The sequence below is a fragment of the Chanos chanos genome, chromosome 1 (assembly GCF_902362185.1).
Source record: "Chanos chanos chromosome 1, fChaCha1.1, whole genome shotgun sequence".
NCBI classification, from domain to species: domain Eukaryota; kingdom Metazoa; phylum Chordata; class Actinopteri; order Gonorynchiformes; family Chanidae; genus Chanos; species Chanos chanos.
In genome coordinates this window covers 4699041-4717879 of record NC_044495.1, presented here as the reverse complement: position 1 = coordinate 4717879, position 18839 = coordinate 4699041, and the positions used below count along the sequence as shown (strand labels likewise).

At 41.2% G+C, this 18839-nt stretch overlaps 2 protein-coding genes across 2 annotated transcripts in view; one reads left to right on the top strand and one right to left on the bottom strand.

Annotated features, from left to right (window-relative positions):
- Positions 1 to 741: 741 nt before the first annotated feature.
- Positions 742 to 11632, bottom strand: itpka (inositol-trisphosphate 3-kinase A). Its single transcript, XM_030785714.1, has 7 exons — positions 11198 to 11632; positions 6184 to 6280; positions 5430 to 5643; positions 2766 to 2970; positions 1865 to 1966; positions 1124 to 1195; positions 742 to 945 (listed from the first exon to the last, which is right to left on the bottom strand). Exons 1-7 carry the CDS (start codon positions 11630 to 11632, stop codon positions 742 to 744), a joined length of 1329 nt encoding a protein of 442 aa, XP_030641574.1.
- Positions 11633 to 12861: 1229 nt separating this feature from the next.
- ivd (isovaleryl-CoA dehydrogenase) overlaps positions 12862 to 18839 on the top strand; it is an 11728-nt gene continuing 5750 nt past the window's right edge. Inside the window, 8 exon segments of the mRNA XM_030770983.1 lie at positions 12862 to 13113; positions 14057 to 14146; positions 14251 to 14302; positions 15061 to 15230; positions 16281 to 16374; positions 16923 to 17016; positions 17018 to 17054; positions 17333 to 17429. Coding sequence (XP_030626843.1) covers positions 12985 to 13113; positions 14057 to 14146; positions 14251 to 14302; positions 15061 to 15230; positions 16281 to 16374; positions 16923 to 17016; positions 17018 to 17054; positions 17333 to 17429 — 763 coding nt within the window. The 5' untranslated portion in view covers positions 12862 to 12984.

The window sequence follows — 18839 nt, the reverse complement described above, 5'->3', positions numbered from 1 at the left end:
TTTTTTCACCTAGTTTTAATGAACTTGTCTTGGAACACCCTTGCGAAGCAACACGACTCGTCACTTCTTCACGATGCTAATAACGTCATTCCTGCGGGGGTGCTCCTAGCGTTTGCCGAGTTCCAGAGGTGAAAAATTATAGTGTTGCTTTTCCATCCCTGTTGTCTCAAGCAAGATGTTCTCAGTTACTATCAGTTGCTAAAGTCCTCACGTGGACTGTCAGTGCTTAATGGTCATGATGCATATCATTACATGGAGGGGTTAGTTATCACACGCACTGGATAAAACAGAATACTTAATACATACTGTATATTAACACACAGTCTATAGAGGAGAACATTATTCTGAAGGGCTGTGTAAGGCCACGTCACTGGGGCTGGTGTGCCCTCATAAGCACCTTTCCCAAGTGAAGAACCATTTATACACACACACACACACACACACACACACAACCCCCCCCCCCAAAAAAACCCAGAAGTTCGGATAAGTGTCCTTCTTAGTGAATTAACGTTGTATGATGAGAGTAGGAATCTACCACCACTTTTTTGTTCATAGTCCTACTAAAAATTTGATTGAATTTGGCATTAAAGCAATTTTACAGTTGAACACTGTATACTTAAAAAAAAAACCACACACACACACACACACACCCTGAAAACAACTCCATATCCCGTCCATATCCCGTCCTCTATCACTGGTTTGCAGTGAGGTTAAAATCCATCTCAGGAGGTTAAAAAAATATCACCCGCTGGTCAGAGAGGCAAGTAAGTGTAGAAGGTTTTCAAGCCCCCATAAGTAGCCGTCCTCACGGTTGCCTTCCTGCCAGGGCTGGAAGTGATCCAGGGTCTGCCCCTCCGGCAGGGCGGTGGTCTTCCCGAAGTCTATGAGCCAAACTTCAGTTCTCCCAGTGTGATCGTGAATGAACAGCAAAGAACTCCCGATGACCTTTTGAAACATCATATGAGTGAGCTTTTGTTAATACAAAAGAGAAACGTCTTTCATAAGCACTAAATCATTTAAGTGTGAGGAATATGATTAGTTTTTTTTTTTTTTTTTTAATTGATCTGAAATAGTTTAATACAGACTAATTCTGTGGAAGTGAACAGAAGCGAGATGGTTCCACCTCATGGTTCCTGAAGAACTCTGATGTCCTCAGGGCTTGTTGAATGTCTTCCAGCCTCTTCACATAAGACTTCTGTAAGAAACAAGAAGACGTGAAGGGCATTGAATTAGTCGATTTTTACACTCTTTTTGTTCAGGGATGGCTTTCATTTCTTTACAAAAAAGGAGGTTGTTTAAATGCTGCCAGTTATTTGAAAAGTGGTTTGGTTTTTTTTTCTGGGGCAGGCAAGGTTGGTATGAGGCCGCTTTCGTATTCGTGCCTCTGCATAACCAAACATCCCATCAGTCTAATTAGGGTTCTAATGGAACACTTCTTGGTTTTTGTGCCCTCATTATGGAGCTGTGGTGATATTAGGGTCACAAAAGTTTTAAAGCCAAAATTTAAAAAATAGCCTATGTGCAGACACACACACACATACACACACACACACACGAAGTGCAGTGAAAATCCACTGTAGTAGAGTTGTAAAATTGGGCTTTTAAAATATTACTGAATCTTATCATTTCTGCAGAATTAGTACAGTGATTTAGGTTGATTGCCAGTGCATTCTACTCCACAAACCAAAAAGTGTCAAAATGTATGATGTCTGTTGTCAATAGCAGAAGTATCTCTAGTTCACTCATCACGTTTGACACATTCAAAGCCATCAATTTAGCATAATGGATTACAACACACAACACGACAGCACTTGCATAATCCGAACGAACAAGTTACGCAAATTGTCGAAGATACGTCACGTACAATTATGTTTGCGTTCCCTCCGACGAAGTCCTGGAGGACCTGCATAACATCCTCTTTTGATCGCGTCTTCTTGAAGTCTGTGTGGCAGGTTCCGTCAGCTTTCTGGGAATTTAAATGATTCATCACGTAAATACAAGAGGTGCATTTTACCGACAGTGACGCAACCACACGCAGAGGGAACCTTTACTGAAATTCAAACATCAAAAGCAACATCACAATGAAATCTTGATATGTTTGTGAAAATGTCTACACTTATATAGGATCAGTGCGGTGTTTCCAAATCGTGCTCCTGGAGCTAGGTAAAGCTTCCTTTTTCAACACGTTTGCTTCACCCGATCAAGGGCTTGGTAAAATTAGCTGATGACTTGAACTGTGTGTGTGTTAGACAAACAGAGTTTGAAAAATGTTCTGTGGAATAGGGAATAGGGGTGAGAGGATCAGACCGGTTAATTAGACCTCTAGTTTAATCAAATGTATCCTGGTAGCAGGGCTGGTAGTAAATCATGTACTCTCATGGGCTGCTAAGCTTATAGTAAAAAAGTAGGATTTTTCAGTAAGCAAGACAGCTTAAGTCAAAACACTGTCCAATAGGACTGTTCCTTAGCCGTTCTCCCATTGCACAATAGGACTGTTCCTTAGCTGCTCTCCCATTGTACAACAGGACTGTTCCTTAGCCGTTCTCCTGTTGCAAAATAGGACTATTCCCTAGCTGTTCTCCTACTGCAGAACAGGACTGTTCCTTAGCCGTTCTCCTGTTGCGCAACAGGACTGTTCCTTAGCTGATCTCCCATCGTACGATAGCGCTGTCCCTTAGCTGTTCACCTATTACACAGTTATGTGATTGAGAATGATTTGATATGTTCTGTTTTGTAGAAAGCTCTGCGGACAACCTGGCCAATACCTTAATGCCTTCAATACGGAAGCCCAGTGTGTTGGTGGAGCTCATGCTCTCCCTCCACTGCATGTAGCGTGGTTTGGTGACAGCCTGCTGCCTCTGCTCGTCTGGAGTGGGCGCTTCACTATCCACCTCCATCATCTTCTTATACAGGTCCTTACGCATCTTTGGCCTTTCTCTTGCCCTCACCAGCTCCTCTTCCAAATATGTTCTAAGGGGGAGACCAGAAGAAGGTGAGGCACAGAGAGAATGAGGATCAGTTCTGGTTCCTACCTTTGCATCCTTATCTTTGTTTGCACAGAACTTCAGGAACACTGGACAGGGCTGACACCACGGGATGCAGATTAGATTTTTGTTTTTGTTTTTTTTGTAGTTTTGGTTAAAATTGCATTTTAAATTGCATTTCAGGGCAAACAGAGATTATTTCTGGGTAATATACAGTGCTCTTAAAGAGACTGTTGTAGATTTGAACACTGAACATGATAGTTTGGCAATGCAGCTGTGAACAAGGCACTGACACACTTAAAGTGTGATATTTGACACATAAAGTGATAATTGTAAGATGCTCTGTATAAGAGTGTCAGTTACATGAAAAAAAAAGAGATGTTTACAGTAAGAGGGTTGGATACCTATAAATTGAGATATCTGCTGCCTGATCTAAGTTAAGTTGTCTTCTGAAGTTCTAAATTGTTCCCACAATTTGCAGAAGTCTAATTTATAAAGCTGTTTCTTGGCCTTCGTTTTTTTTCTCCCTTAATGAATAGAAAGTACACTGTTAAAGATGGGAACACACAGCTGCAGATGGTGTCTGGAATTTTCCATCTGGCCCTTGGCATTCTTGCATCTGGCACAGTTTTTTGGTTTTGAAGCCACCAAAGAGAAACCAGACACTATTACAAAATGTATCTAGAGACCTCAAGTGCTGTACTGTTATAATATAACATTTTTTTTTATTTTTTTTTATAATATAACATTTTTTTTTTTGTTAGATTTTCGGTGCAAGTGCAAAAAGACAGCAGCTTAGTCACCAGCTTGGCTTTCATTCTAGTGAATGAACAAATGTTAACCTGTACGCCGGTGATTTTTAACTGGGGGGGTTTAAGACCCTGAAGAGGCTCACAGTGTAACTGCCGAGGGGTTTGTGAGGTTGTGATTGAAATATCAACGTCTGATTAAATTCCCTTGGTGAAATTCTCAAGGGGGTACTTGAGGGATAATAATTTGGGTTGAATGAGTTCACCTGGCAAAAAAAAAAAAGCTCGTGAACCCCTGCTGTACATTCGAGTTCTACACAGACTGAAACGGGCACAGAAAATGGCTTGACAAATATGACAACACTGAGGGGACTGGTATAAGGTAAACACTGGCCTTTTTCTTTTTCTTTTTTTTTAAAGCAAAAGGTTATCACACTCTCTCTGTGTAAGGGTCTGGGGTTTAACACCACCAGAGTATACATGAAGTATAAGTCTTGTTTACTAGAGCAGTCATGTGTGTATTTCAGTTTCACTCTTAAACGCTGACTTCCTGCGCGTGAAAAGAGGAAGCTAGTGAGGGACTCCGTGTTGCACCAAACAGCCCTGAGGGACGCCCTGTGTCTGCTTGTTTCTGTGTGTACTCGTGTGTGTGTGTGTGTGTGTGTGTGTGTTTGTGTGTGTTTGTGTGTGTGTGTGTGTGTGTGGTTTAGACTACATATGCACAGGAAATGTGTGGCTGGGCTGTCAGCAGAGCGCATGGGCCTCTCTCTCTCTCTCTCTCTCTCTCTCTAGCCGAACTTCACCCCTCCCATAGTGACAGGAAACAGTCCACGGGCCAGAACAGGTGTTTCATCATGCTAAAGCAACACAGCAATCCACCGAAAAAAAAAAAAAAACGGCTTGACTCATCACACCACAGTGTGAGGCTTTTCCTACGCTGCGTTAGAATGAAATGTATTGCTTTTAATAAGAAGTCTAGACACAAAGGCATTTGTTTGGACAGTCTAGACTTTGTTTAGTCACTGACAGAACTCTTCCAGTAAAGACCCGTCGCATGGTTTTCAATGCACTCTGACTTAATGTCGGGTTTTTGAGAAAGTGCTGGTGCAGTATTTATAATGTCTTTTATCTGTAGCGGGTTGTTTGCAGACCTAAATCATAATCTTGCAACCATGACTGTGATGACGCTAGCAATTTTTTTTCCTCTTGTACATTAATTCCACTACAACAGATTTCAGAATCTCTAAACCAGATCTAAATGTACAATGTGGTCTGACATCTTGATTTATGCCTTGGTCCAATCACATTTCCAGGCAAATCTCCCACGCTCCTTTAACCCAATGACATAAAGTGTTGATACGCACGCTTCTGTCAAGATATCCTCACCCTAAAATGGATAGTTCAGGGCCTGCGTTCCTATTGGTCAGTGAGTCACAGCAAATGGCTTCACCATTTGTTCTCTGTTCCTTGTGTACTTCAGTTATGACTGAATGCTCACAGCTGTTGTTCTGTCTCACTTCCTGCATCACAGCCATGTCATTAAGCACAAAAACAAACCCTCCTATGTCTCGCTCACTATACGGCCAGCAGTCAAAATGGATGTTCAGTGAAATGCTTGTTACACTGCGTGTTCAGATCCGGTTAATGTATAAATGCCGTGTGATTATCTAAGAGATCTCAGTCTGCCCTCCCGTACCTGACGCCCATCTTGCAATCCATCACGTTCGGCCCGTCGAACGTGGCCAGAAGATCCGCCATCTGCAGGAAGGTCTCGCCGTCCCGCTCCACGACGCCATGGTACCTCGGCACGAAGCCGTACAGCACGTCGTCCTTCAGTCGCTCGAAACACAGCTTTTCGTTCTCCGAGAACTTCTTCAGGATGGTGCCCTCGTCCCCGGCTTTGAAACTGCCTGTAAGGGTGAACAGACGGCGTAGGGTACAGCTCAGTTAGTGGACTACAGAAAAAAAAACAACTGCAGTAGAGGAGAAAAGCACTCCTCCATCTCCAGAGCTTCTGTTCGCTCTGAAAAATGGATCAAGACAAGTTGAAAGTCGGCCGGGCAAGGCATGGAAAAGGGACGTTCTCTTCTGTCTGTGAGTGTGCTGAGGAATGTGCACTGTGCCTCTGTGTTTACATTTACGTTAAGAGCACAGACGTGCGGCCTGAGAAAATAACGGCACGTCACATTTCAGCTCGGGACCCGCTGCCGCGAGCGTAACGGAACAGACAAATATTACGACAAACATCTACTCATTTTCATTCGAAACCCCTTTCTGCAGAGGAGTAATTACTTATTTTATGAACAAATAATTATTTGGTGTAAAATTGTCAATGGGTTCTACAACTTGGCTGAACACAAATACTGACGCGATTTTGTTACTGTTTTGTTACTTTGTTTTCTGTGCAGTTTATTTTAAATGAAACAGAAATGTTTCATTTTCAGTCTTACCTTTATGGCCAGCTAACTGGACCCAGGAAAGACGTTTTCGCTGGGCTGCGACCAGAGGCCAGTGGACGACAGTCTTCAGCTTCCACCAGGGTTTGTTCTAAAGAGGGTTTTAAAGATCGTTCTGTTACGGGAGAACAGGAACCCTCCAGTATAACATCAGATATCAGCCTAAATAACATCACAGTTAAGGAGTGAAAACGTAAAGGAGCGGGTTAAAACGAGAAAAGTTAAATTGGACTTTTAAATTGGGTGTTAAATACACCACAAGAGCGTGCGACATATTAGAGCAATATTTTGATACGTCAACGTGGCATTTCTATTTACAAATGCTCACTGCTCACACTGCTGATGTGACTTCCAGGTGTATTAAAATCAGTTATTGACTGATGAGGCAGAACCTCTCACGAAGTCACGCATAACATGCCATTTCACAGAAGCCTGTCTAAGGTCATTTAAACCTGTCCAGCAAGTTCCGTCTAAATAAACCATTACACGTTTCGTAACAACGTCATTAACGTTGGTTATGTGGATAAACTTGACTAAACTCACGATCAGACCCGAGACCAATACGCGTCTTAAGTATTTGAATGACTAGGGCCAGCCCCAACACTACTCAATGTGGCTCCTTTACTGTGTGTCCTCCAGTTAATTATGAAAGGAGGACCAAGAGGACACATAGCACTGCAGAGAACTGGAGCAAGGCCCAGCCATTCAAATGCTGTCACATACTTATGTAACCCCAATTTGTCATTAATTGCTGAAAAGTCATAAACTAAGAGTGGTAAATCAATTTCTGCGGATTCGGTTTATCTCTAAAGAGACCGACTCCACTTGTGCTCAACTCCATGAGCGCCAGTGTAAGACTGAAATAATTTTGCGTGGATTTGTTTAACACACTGAGTGATGAGCCATCGAAGAGCTGCGTCTGGAACAGCCAGTGTCACCAAAAACACTACTCAATGTTCTTTATCTCTGAAACTGAGTCACACCACACACAAACACACTCACACACACACGCTCACACACAGACGGACGGACGAACACGCACACGAACACGCACACGAACGAACGAACACACACACACACGCACACACAGAGTGAGAGAGAGAGTCCAGACTGCTTGCTGTAAGCTACTGAAATACTTAACACCTCCTGTCATGATGCAGAGATGCAAAATAGGCCTGCTCAATTAATAATTAATCAGATGGCCTACTGCTCCCATAAGCACAGTTTTAAAGGAAAGGCTAAACGCTAAAGGAAAGGCTGAATGCTAATTGCAGTAGCATGTGATGCTGTTGAGGATGTGGCTAAAATGTTAAAGGGTAAACAGTTATTGGTGCAACAGGAAACAAAGCTCTGACCAAATGTTATTGCGGTTGAATGATATGCCAGAGCATCAGAATGATTATGGAATCAATGCTAGAGCAGAAAAACCCCTTTTGACTGCCCTGAAATGTCAAGCAAAAAATATCTTGTGGTTATTGTGTTGAAGCATGACGAATTCATTTCAGATATATAATCCTGAAGAAATAAAAAAATGTTTGCGATGGAGATACCAGCGTCTGTCACATGAATGAGTCTTGAGTCTTTCAGTGCCCTGTTTCTGACAAAGAAACATCCTCTTCTCTTTACAGTTTCTAATCTATGTAATCTAAGTACCAGCGGTGATGCTCGCAAACTTTAACGGCCAAGTCAGACGTTCATCTTTTACTGTTCCTCCTCTGAGTTTTCAGATGACATGAGAACAGAACCCTGAGAATTCAGTACTTCCTGAATCAAAATGCCATTACCTTTCACTCCCACGTTGCTTTCTACAATAAAGGGCAGGGCCAGACTACAGAGCGTGCACTGTTGACTCTTTCTCTTCACCTGATGTAGATATCTTTTTATTCATTCTCTCAAACATTACGAACTGCTCACAGCCAGCCTCTGCAGTGTTTAGTAGTAATACCATGACTGTAGTGTAAACGGTCAGTGCATGTGCGTGTGTGTGTGTGTGTGCGTCTGTGTGCGTGCGTGTGCGTGCGTGCCTAATTGTTTGTGCGTGTTTACAATAACCTGGAAAACATTCTCACTTCACTCCACGTTTGCGGTCTCGTTTCCATCGAGCAATGAAAAACTTGACCTTTGAGCAAACTGGTATTTGAAACAGCAAGGGCAGCGCACTGTGTTACATTTTTTTTGAGCAGTGTAGTTTTAGTAAGATTAAAATGTCTTCCTGGCTAATATTTCACAGGTCGGGAAAGAAGATGATCGATTTTCAAACACAGGAGCGCTAACACATGATCTAGTGCAAATACAGTTTACAGTACAATTTTCTTTAAGACAAACTGTTTCAAAACATAGTTTAACTAATGCATATCGTTGAGAGGAAACACCATTTAATCCCATATGGTGACAGTTACAATACATTTGGAGCTTGCAAAGAGAATAACATCTTAAACATAAAACTTGATGAATACATTGCTCGTAGATACAGGGAAGCCTTGTTGAAAATGTGCCATAAGATTCCTCCGCTTAGTAAAATAACAAACAAGAAGGCCTGGAGAAGAAGTGTCATGAGACAATGTGAGGCTAACTTTTAAATGACTGAACCCCGCTGTAATCCTAACAATAGCATGCACGCTAACAGCCATCTGCAAGCGTTACTGTGTGGTTCGCTACCAAGGCTAATTGACCATTACTTGTTTTTCTAACAACAACAGTAGCACTTAATTGCCTTAGTGACTTTCAGTTAATATGTACAGTTTCACAAAACCATACACACACACACATATATATGTGTGTGTGTGTGCATGTGTGTATAATATAATATAATATAATATAATATAATATAATATAATATAATATAAAACTTCCTCTTTGCTCAGTCTGATGTTCATGTGAAAAAAACAGAAACATTGTCGGGGGACATGAAGCGCTGACATTTCAAGTGGCGACTAAGTGTCTTATTATAATGTGGATGTGTTTATTAAGGCTAAATGTCAAAGTGTCTCAAGATGATTTTCTGTTTATATGTCGCAAAAAGATCGAGAGCTTTCTTTGACGTGGGTTGAGCTCTTACAAGGGTTAACGTGACTGACAAGGTGAACGTACTAATGAAGTATTCCAAGGCATTCTTTACACCACATGTTTGAGTAACAATTTATTCTCCATGACCATAACACCATGCTATGACTAAAAAGACTAACAAAGCAGTTTCATTCCACAAAAGGTGTGTAACTTGTCTTCAAAAGAGCCAAGTGGATATTTTACAGATCTGTCCTTCAGATACAGGGGGCCAGGGACGTTTTTAAAACAAAGACAACCCAGAGTTGTCAATGGGCTTTGCTGGCCCAGAACTACAGAGTGTAAGCGTCAACGATGTAAAAAAAAAAAAAAGATAAGAAAAGAGAAAAGAAAAAAAAAGGCAACATAAACAGAAACACGGGTAGACAAGGTAGACTTGACAAATCAAATAAACATACATTTATCACACAGTGTGACAAGCGCTAAAGTAAAGCCTTAGTTAGTCGATCATTAACTACCCCCCCCCCCTTAAGGTTCAGTTAAAGTCTACATGTCTGTGTAAAACATTTGGGCTCGAAATCCAATATCTCTAGTAAGAGTAAATGTAATAATTCCAGTGTAGGTGCGAACAGTTGTATTTGTACAAACATATTTACAATCTGAGTTCATATGCCTGTAGGTCACAGTGTTGTTACACTGATATTACTGTGTACTGGAGAGTACATATCAAAATATGATGTTTCTCACATCAAAAACATCTCTTATGGTCTAAGAGCATGATGGTGAATATATACACTGGAAACCCAACGCAGTAAACACCACATAGATATGGACTTTATGGTGTGGTGTTTCGATTCACGATGTAATTTTAATGAGGCCAGTAAGATGATGTTTTACAGTAAGATGACTTGTAATACTTCTATGTTTGACTTCCATTAGATGCGAAAACTTTGTTGTTAGATCAGAAGGATGTTGTATGAAAATTTCTTTTTTTTCACCCTCTCATCTTCCTTTAAACAAACACACAAACACACACACAAGCACGTACAAAACCTCAAACAACTGTCGTCTGTCTTTTAAGGTACCCAAATAACTACAGGGTTGAACACTCGTTTCTCCAAAAGGAAATTCAAGTGTAATCACTTAAAGTGTATTTATTTAAAGTTCTTGCCAACAGCACAATATTATTGTTATGGGAACGCGAGGACTTTGTTTTGATTGACTGAAAAATCAAATCACACTATGTCTAGACCCCCCCCCCCCCCCCCCCCCCCAGGTTGACTAAATAGATGAATAATCACACAAAAATACTGTGGTATTGTCCTAAAGACTTCACCTGAACTCCTATGATGTTTTAATAACAACAGCAGACTGTACGTGGAGGCCATCACAAGAATCTTTCCGTTTGCGTCTTGAAGTGAGCAGCCCTAGGCACCCAATGATTTCACAATTCGAGCATGGTTTTATGAGTCACTTATGAGTACTTGTATAGTCTAGTTCCTCTTATTTTGATTTCAGATAGAGCAATGTTGCTTTCAAATGCAGTATTTTGCACGTCATTAGTAAACCAAAGTTGAGCTACAAACGTAATTAGTTGCTTTCAGTACCTACAGTGTGTGCCAATGGGGAGAAAATTTACAGTGGAATTCACTGATCTGATCCTCAATTTTAACCGTGTTAGCTCTCTGCGCTAAATATCTGAAAAGGCAAATACTCAAAGTAGGCTACCCAAACGCGTTGAATGCTTTTGTCAAACAAAACTTAGGAACGCGTCATCAAATAAAAAATGCCTTACTGTACACGAACGTTGTATTCAAAATAGATTCGGTCTGTGTTGCTTACTCAAAACGACCACAAACAGTCTGTAAGTGGGCACTTCGTACACCGCGGATTGAGACCTGAGGGTTTCTTGAAAGAAAAATAGGCTATTTCATGTGTTCGCTGGTTTGTTTAAAATTAGACGTTTTGAAATTGTCTCAGCGAATGAAACAAATAAATAACTTACTTCTCCCGTGTCCTCCAAATGTTCTAACGTTACGATGCCCTTGGTTTTAGTCTCGTTGTCACTGAGAATGTCATCCTCCGACTCCTCAAACACTGTTGATGATCCCGTCGACGAAATTGAGGAGTTGGAGAGTTTACGTCGGAGCCTTCCATTCACCTCGTCCATCTCATCCTGTTCCATCTCCCGTGGGCTTCCATCACCGTCTGAGGTAATCATTACCTGAGGAACCTGACATTCTCTCAGTGAAATGCCTTTATCGTTGGCGAGAAATCCGACTTGCCCACCTGCGGAGCTATTTTGTTCCGCCATCTCCTGCAGGTCATTACAAATCTGTGCTGATTTAAAGTTTCCCTCGCGCTCCCTTGCTGATCCGTCGATTATCCTGGGTCTGGCTAGCACTGCCTCCCGTAACGACCTCCGCCTCTCCTTTGGCATTTATAATGAGAAGGAGTTGCAGCTTTCTTTCGCCTGTGGGGCCACTGGTTCACGACTGGTTCCAAACAGAAAAACTTCAGCTCTCACACAATAGCTGGATTCATGCATCAATTCGTTGCATTTTAAATCTGACTTTGCTCGAAAAACTGATTTATATTTTTCAGTAAATATATCCGTCAGGTGAGAATGAAGGAGATTAAGATAACCAAGATCCAGTGTCAAAGTGATTTCATGTCGTTTGACACGCTCGCGGCAAGGGAACCCTCTGTAGCTCAATCGCACAACCTCAAAGCGGTTAACTGTGCGAAGTGTAACCTTATCTTCCGCGTTTGAAACGTTTCACTTCACGTTCTTCCTGACTCTGACTTTGTTTGACATTTCGCTGATATTTCATTTCGCTGTTGAGTCTCACACCTCCGCGAAGGTACATCTCATGTGATTGTTAAGAGATTACACTCACAGGTCTGCAGGTCCAGATTTGTTAATCAGAAATTCACTGACTGTAACCTGTAATCTGAATTTAATCTCAAATGAATTTTTACCATAATTATAGCACTCTTTTTGCCACGTCTAGTATAGTAGGCTAACATTTGGGTACCTCTGATGATACTGTGACTAGGCTAATTTATGGTGACCCTTGTAAAACCATCGAAGCTCCGAGCGTCTCAGTTGAACCAGAACTGAACTGTAGTTATCACTTCAAGAGCCCTCTGATTAATCAATGATGTGGTATTTTAGCAGCAAAAATACACAGTTATAAATAATATAAAATACACAGTTACATATGTTAAAACATATGCTTAAGGATATATATCTAACTGAAATATTCCCTTGCAATGAAACATGATTGCAGTGCGGGAACAGTGGATAAACGCGAGTTTGTGATGGCATTCTGATCAAGCATTCTTGCAAGACTTGGTAGGCTACAGTTAACAAGCGAATAAATTCTGATCAGGACGGTTCCGAAATAGTGTTTCTCTGATAGATAGATAACTTCGTCAATGCTGTAAAGTAGGAGCTGAGGACCAGTCTTGATTTTGTCTCACTTTTTTTCTGGTCAATTAAGAGATCCTTTGCGGAATCCCCAGGTTTGTCTGTCAGACACACATCTCCTGGTCAGTAGATGGCAGTAACGGTCGGTCAACTTTGCAAATCGTTGCAATTGAACGCCATGGCAGAAAGAAGAAATATAACGTCACACAGCGTTTGGTACGTAAAAGCCTCTGACCAACATGGCAGTTGTAGTACATTGTCTCTGACACAGAGCAGTTGTGTAATTAACCTGTTGTACAAATTGCTTTGTTTGACTTTTATAGATTTTGGTTTGCCTCTGTAAAGCGACATTTCCGACAATGTTTGCCGCAAGAAGAGCACTATGTCATGGCTTGAGATTGGCAAATTTTACAGTTGCAAGACGCGGATGCGCTGGGGCCGTCCCAGTAGACGACGTTGTGAACGGTCTTACGGACGAGCAGATACAGGTTAGTCGAGGATTCCCTAAACGCATGAAATTATGTAACTACGGTCCAGAGTCCACGCGATTGCGATATGTATGACTGCTAAGGGTCACGAACCGATGCAGTTAGTGCAACTGTTTGGGAAGCTGACTTCACTAACTGTTTTACTGTTTTGCGAGATGATACGGTTTCAACGAGTTAGTTAACTGGCTGGGCAATGTTAAAGTGACATGAAACAGTGCGCACACTGAGTGAACAGTAGTCGCTGAAATAGACAGACCTAATTGCATGGCTTATGTTAGTATCTATAGACGTAAAACAATACGCTAGTAACTTTAGCGATCATAGCAGCTATCCCTGTAGCAAATCAACCCTCAACCTATTGGGCCTAGGTAACATTTTAGCGAGCTATTGAAGACATATGTGACCTTGTTTGTTATTGCTTAAACTGAGATAACAAGCAAGCCGTGAGCCGTGCATTGCTTATGATTTTTTTTTTAAAACCTGGAGCGTCATAAGAGAAAGCTTATTTTGGTATTGATGTTAATTTCCACGATCAGATGAACAGAATGAACTTCGTGGAACGGGGTTATGTCAGGACGATTTTCTGGAGGGGTGGTAAACGCACAACCGGTTTTGATTGGGTGAAATATGCATTGACGCTGCTAGCCGCTGTTTTACAGTAGCGGTCAGGCAGCTGGAAATTAATCAAGCACAGATCATAATAAAGTTTCAAGTACGCCAGTTGAATATGTACGCAACGACGTGAGTATGACTGATTAGAACACTTAAGGGACACCCGCTCCTTCTCACCTGTAACCGTGATATGAATGTATTTTCGTTTCTGTCGAGTTCGCTTCATGTTAGTTGGGTTTGATTTATTGGACACAGACGGACAGCCCCTCTTATTATTAGTATTGTTCATTCAATGTTTCATACACTTTCATTCACTTCTGAACTCTTTCAGCTCAGGCAGACAGTCCAGCGGTTCTGTCAGGAGAAACTGGCGCCATATGCAGATGAGATTGATAAGAAAAATGAATTCTCACGTATGAGGGTAAGATTATGGAGACCTTACATTGTCATTCTGAGCAGACAAGGAAAGAATACATATAGAGTGGAAATGACAGTATGAACGTCCTTTCTGAAATTTGGTTATAGGAATTTTGGAAAGAGATGGGGGAAATTGGACTCCTCGGAATCACGGCTCCAGGTAAGGAACGTCTCTGATCATGTCCTTCTGGTTTTTTTTTTTGTTTTGTTTGGGGGTTTTTTTGCGTGTTTGTTTATGACGCAGGAAATATCGGTATACCTGTCGAATCTTTATGGGGAGAGATGCTGTCGCATTGAGACAGATACGCATTATATTTTGGAGTTACGATCCACCTTGTTCGACTTTCTCCTTAGTCCTTGGCAAAGCTTTCATATGCCGATTTTGATCAGGTTCCTCCCAGAGTCGGACGATTTTTCATAAACATGATGTGAGTAATAATGAACACTGGGGAAGGTGGGTTTTTTTTAGTTTCTCTATGACGGAGACACTTCTGCTCAGTCTCCTTGTTTTTTTTCTTAAATTGTGAAGGTCTCAGATCCTCAGTATTTAATTTGCATCAGTTTTCAGAAAATTCTGATGAAATTATGGTTTTTGGTTCATAGTGTTAGAGAGATGATAATACTACGTATATTGTTTTAAAATAGCTAATAAATTAGCTGAGGTCTTAATCATATTGTTAGAGATGCTGTTTTATGATTAGTTTTGCACTCTGAATCAGACTGGAGATTATGTATTGTACTGCATTTTGTGTGTGTGTGTGTGTGTGTGTGTGTGTGTGTGTGTTTTATATATACATGTTCAGTTGTGAGATACTTCTAAAATCTCAGCCTTTTTGGTTCTGTTATGAGAAGAAAATCACCCATCTGTGATATTGTGAGGAACAGCTGAATGGCATTTGCTTTCTTTCCGGGGTGCAGTTGAGTATGGGGGAACAGGACTGGGATACCTGGACCACGTGATCGTGATGGAGGAGATGTCTCGGGTTTCAGCCGCTATTGCGCTGAGCTATGGAGCTCATTCCAACCTCTGTGTCAATCAAATGGTGCGCCATGGCAACAACGAACAGAAGGAGAAGTATCTCCCCAAGGTGAGGATTTGTGCCGCGCACACACACACACACACACACACACACACACACACACACACACACACTCACTCAACTCACCTACCATCTCTCATCAAGAGGGTTATCTTAGCATCATTTCTTTCATCCTAAGCGTCCAGTAGGGAAAATTATGTTTTCATTTACTGAACGAAACAATATTAGTTTGGAAACTACAACGTAAAATGCACATACACTTCCTATGGCAAAAATAAACAAATAAGAAAATTCTGCTTATAAATTAGTGTTTATAACACTTTTCTCCTGTATGCCAAAGGTCTGCTTGCATGCACATGTCTCGCACACATGCACTGATTAACTTAGCCCAGCCAGTATCTAGGCATGTATTTGTTAGCGGGTGCTCATGAGCGCCTTAAAATGCACACGTTCACATATGCACATACACAAGCACGCATCTAAGAGAGGGGACAATGTGATATATTTTTAAAAAAGGCAGTTCTGATGTGGTATGAAGTAAATTAAGTCCTGTCAAGTTTATGAAGAGCTGTGGTGTGTTTTGTTTTTGGCTAGCTGCGGCCGTTATGAAATTAACCATATGCTAAATGAAATTTGAGACAGGCCTAGACTGTTTTGTCATTTTTGAAAGTAAAGTATAGGCTGTTTGCACGCAAAATAGGCCCTTGTAATTGTGAAATGGACTTTTATTTGGCAAGTAAGTGTTTCTTGAGAACTGATTTTATTCAGTGACCTTCATTTATTATTTTTGTTATCTTGCCGCTAAAGATCCTCTGCTTCTTAGTAAAGATTGACACGTCAATCAAAGAATGTTACTGTGGTGACTTAGATGCTGTACAGCTTCCCAGGCTATTTTAAAACAGTTTGCAGAGTAACGGAGCAGTGTCCATAATCAGACTGTGATCTGAAATTTTGCTAAACTAAAAGTGGGAACTTTATGTGTTTGGTTGTCCTGACTTTGTCACAGGAAACCCTGCTCTTATAGTTGCGTTTATCTACAGGCTGCGATACACACGTTTACGTTGTTGTCTGTGTGTGTGTGTGTGTTTTGTCCTGCAGCTAATGACAGGCGAACATGTCGGCGCGTTAGCCATGAGTGAGCCCAACGCCGGTTCGGACGTTGTGTCCATGAAGCTCACTGCGAAGAAACAAGGTGAGCGACTTTTCTCTGCTTCCGCTTCCTCTGAGCAGGGGCGTCGCTAGACATTTTGGGCTCTGTGAAAGAATATAATATTGTGGCCCCCCCAAACCTTAACAGTGTTATTAATAGTGTTCTATGAGGGCCCCCTGTCGGGCGCTGGGCCCTTGGAATTGTCCTGACTTCCCCCTTCTTTACAGCGCCCCTGCTTCTGAGACTAGATTTAGATTGAGATTTAGATTAGATTAGATTAGATTAGATTTAGATTAGATTAGATTGAGACTGAGATCTGTTCTTCTCTTCTGGTGCTGCCGGAAAACATTTCCACAGATATGTTTTAAATTTTGAGGTTTGTATGATTGTGCTGTTATGCCTTTTCTTTGGCGACTGGTGGTATTTTTCAGGTTAATATCTTAACCGACCTATTAGCTTCCTACAAAATACGTCACGTAACGAGTATTTAACCGTCACATCCAGAGAGATGAGTAAAGTCAGTTTAGATCAAATCTGTCAGGAAAGAAAAATTCTCTCCCATGTCTCCTGACTTGCTTTGTGTGTTAAAGGGGACCACTATGTGCTGAATGGGAATAAATTCTGGATCACCAACGGACCGGATGCGGATGTTCTCATCGTTTACGCGAAGACGAAATCCCGAGGCAGTTGCTAGAGGGATTACAGCCTTCATAGTAGAGAAGGTACAAGAGAGAAATGTACAATATATCTTCACGTGTCGTTTGAATTATGTATTCGGAAGCTTGCTTTGAAACCGCTGCGCCTTAAAAATGCCAAAAAAAGAAAACGAATATGTCAGCTAATGTTTGTTTTCTCTTTGCCTTTTAATTGTGTCTTCGTTGTTTATTCTAATCACGCGATTTGAGAAAGAGACGTTTTCATTCTGATTGTGACGTTTGGAATTTCCTGATATTTTAATTTGTTTCCATTTTGTTTTGTATTTTTTTTTTTTTTTTTAAAGGGTATGCCAGGGTTCAGCACTGCTCAGAAACTGGACAAACTAGGCATGAGGGGCTCTAACACCTGTGAACTCATCTTTGAGGACTGTAAAATCCCAGGTACAGCGTGTGTGGGAGACTTGTGTGCATATAAAAATATAAATGCGCATACACATATACATACATGCACACATACATACATATACATATATATATATATATATATATATACACACACACACACACACACACACACACACACATATATATATATACACACACACATATATATATATATATACCAGTGTTAATGAAGACTGTGATTAAAAATGTTCGTCAGCAAACTTTTTCCAACGACGAAAACAAGACGATAGCTTAATAAAAATGCACCTTTGAAAATAAAAATTGTGACGAAATACATTACCATTTTCGTTGAAGAATGTTAACGAAACAGTAATGTCAGAGACAGACGAATAGCGTCCTTCCTCTGCAAACCGAACGTTAAACATTTTAAGTAACCTTAACTTGGCAACCAGCCTTGCCAGATGTGCGATTATTATCGAAGTTGTACGATAATTTTGCCCTCTGTATGATGTACGATCCACAATGCCAAAAGGCCCATAATGTACGATAATTTGATCATTTTGTGACACTTAGCATTAGTAGTTGTAATCAGGATAGGCTATCTCATTTTAATTAATTTCCCGACAGGATCAGGATAGTAAACTATGGATCCTATGTCTGTGTCTAACGCATCTCCTCTCACACTCTTTCCAGCCAGTCATTCTGGCTGTGATGATGAACTCACAAGCACGAATGCCGTTCACCATTAATCAAATCTTCTTTACAAATTAGAAGTTTGGGGTATTTTATACTGACTGCAGTAACATACAGGCCAGTACTATGTTTACCCAGTTCAATGCAGTTATCGTTATAATATTACAAGTTAAATGAGCTCGTCAAATGAGCGCCCGCTCGTATGAAGAGAGTTTGCGCTAGATATAGCGTACTGCTGCATCAGTTACAATTTACAATTTAGCATTTAGCAGATGCTTTTAGCCAAAGCGACTTACAATCAGTGCATCAGTCGGATTCCTAATACCTCATAAGCATACATCGCTAAAAAGACTGAGCGTCAATTTCTCCTTCGTATTGCGCCCTGGAATTCTTAGACAAACATAGATACAAGACAAGGTTTTTTTGTTTTTTTTTAAGGAAGGGGGGTTAGGCTTAGGGGGATAGGTGGGTTCTGAAGAGGTGGGTTTTCAGTTTCTTGCGGAAGATGGTGAGGGATTCCGCAGTCCTAACTGTATGAGGGAGGTCGTTCCACCACCGAGGGGCAATGACAGAGAAGAGGCGTGGTCGGGAGGAGCGGCTGCCGGGTTCCCGAAGTGAGGGGACTGTCAGCTGACCAGAGGTCGTAGAGCGGAGGGTTCTAGTAGTGGTATACGGAGTTATAAGGGACTGAAGGTGTGATGGGGCGGAGCCTCTTGTTGCCTGGTAGGTCAGTACCAGTGTCTTGAATTGGAT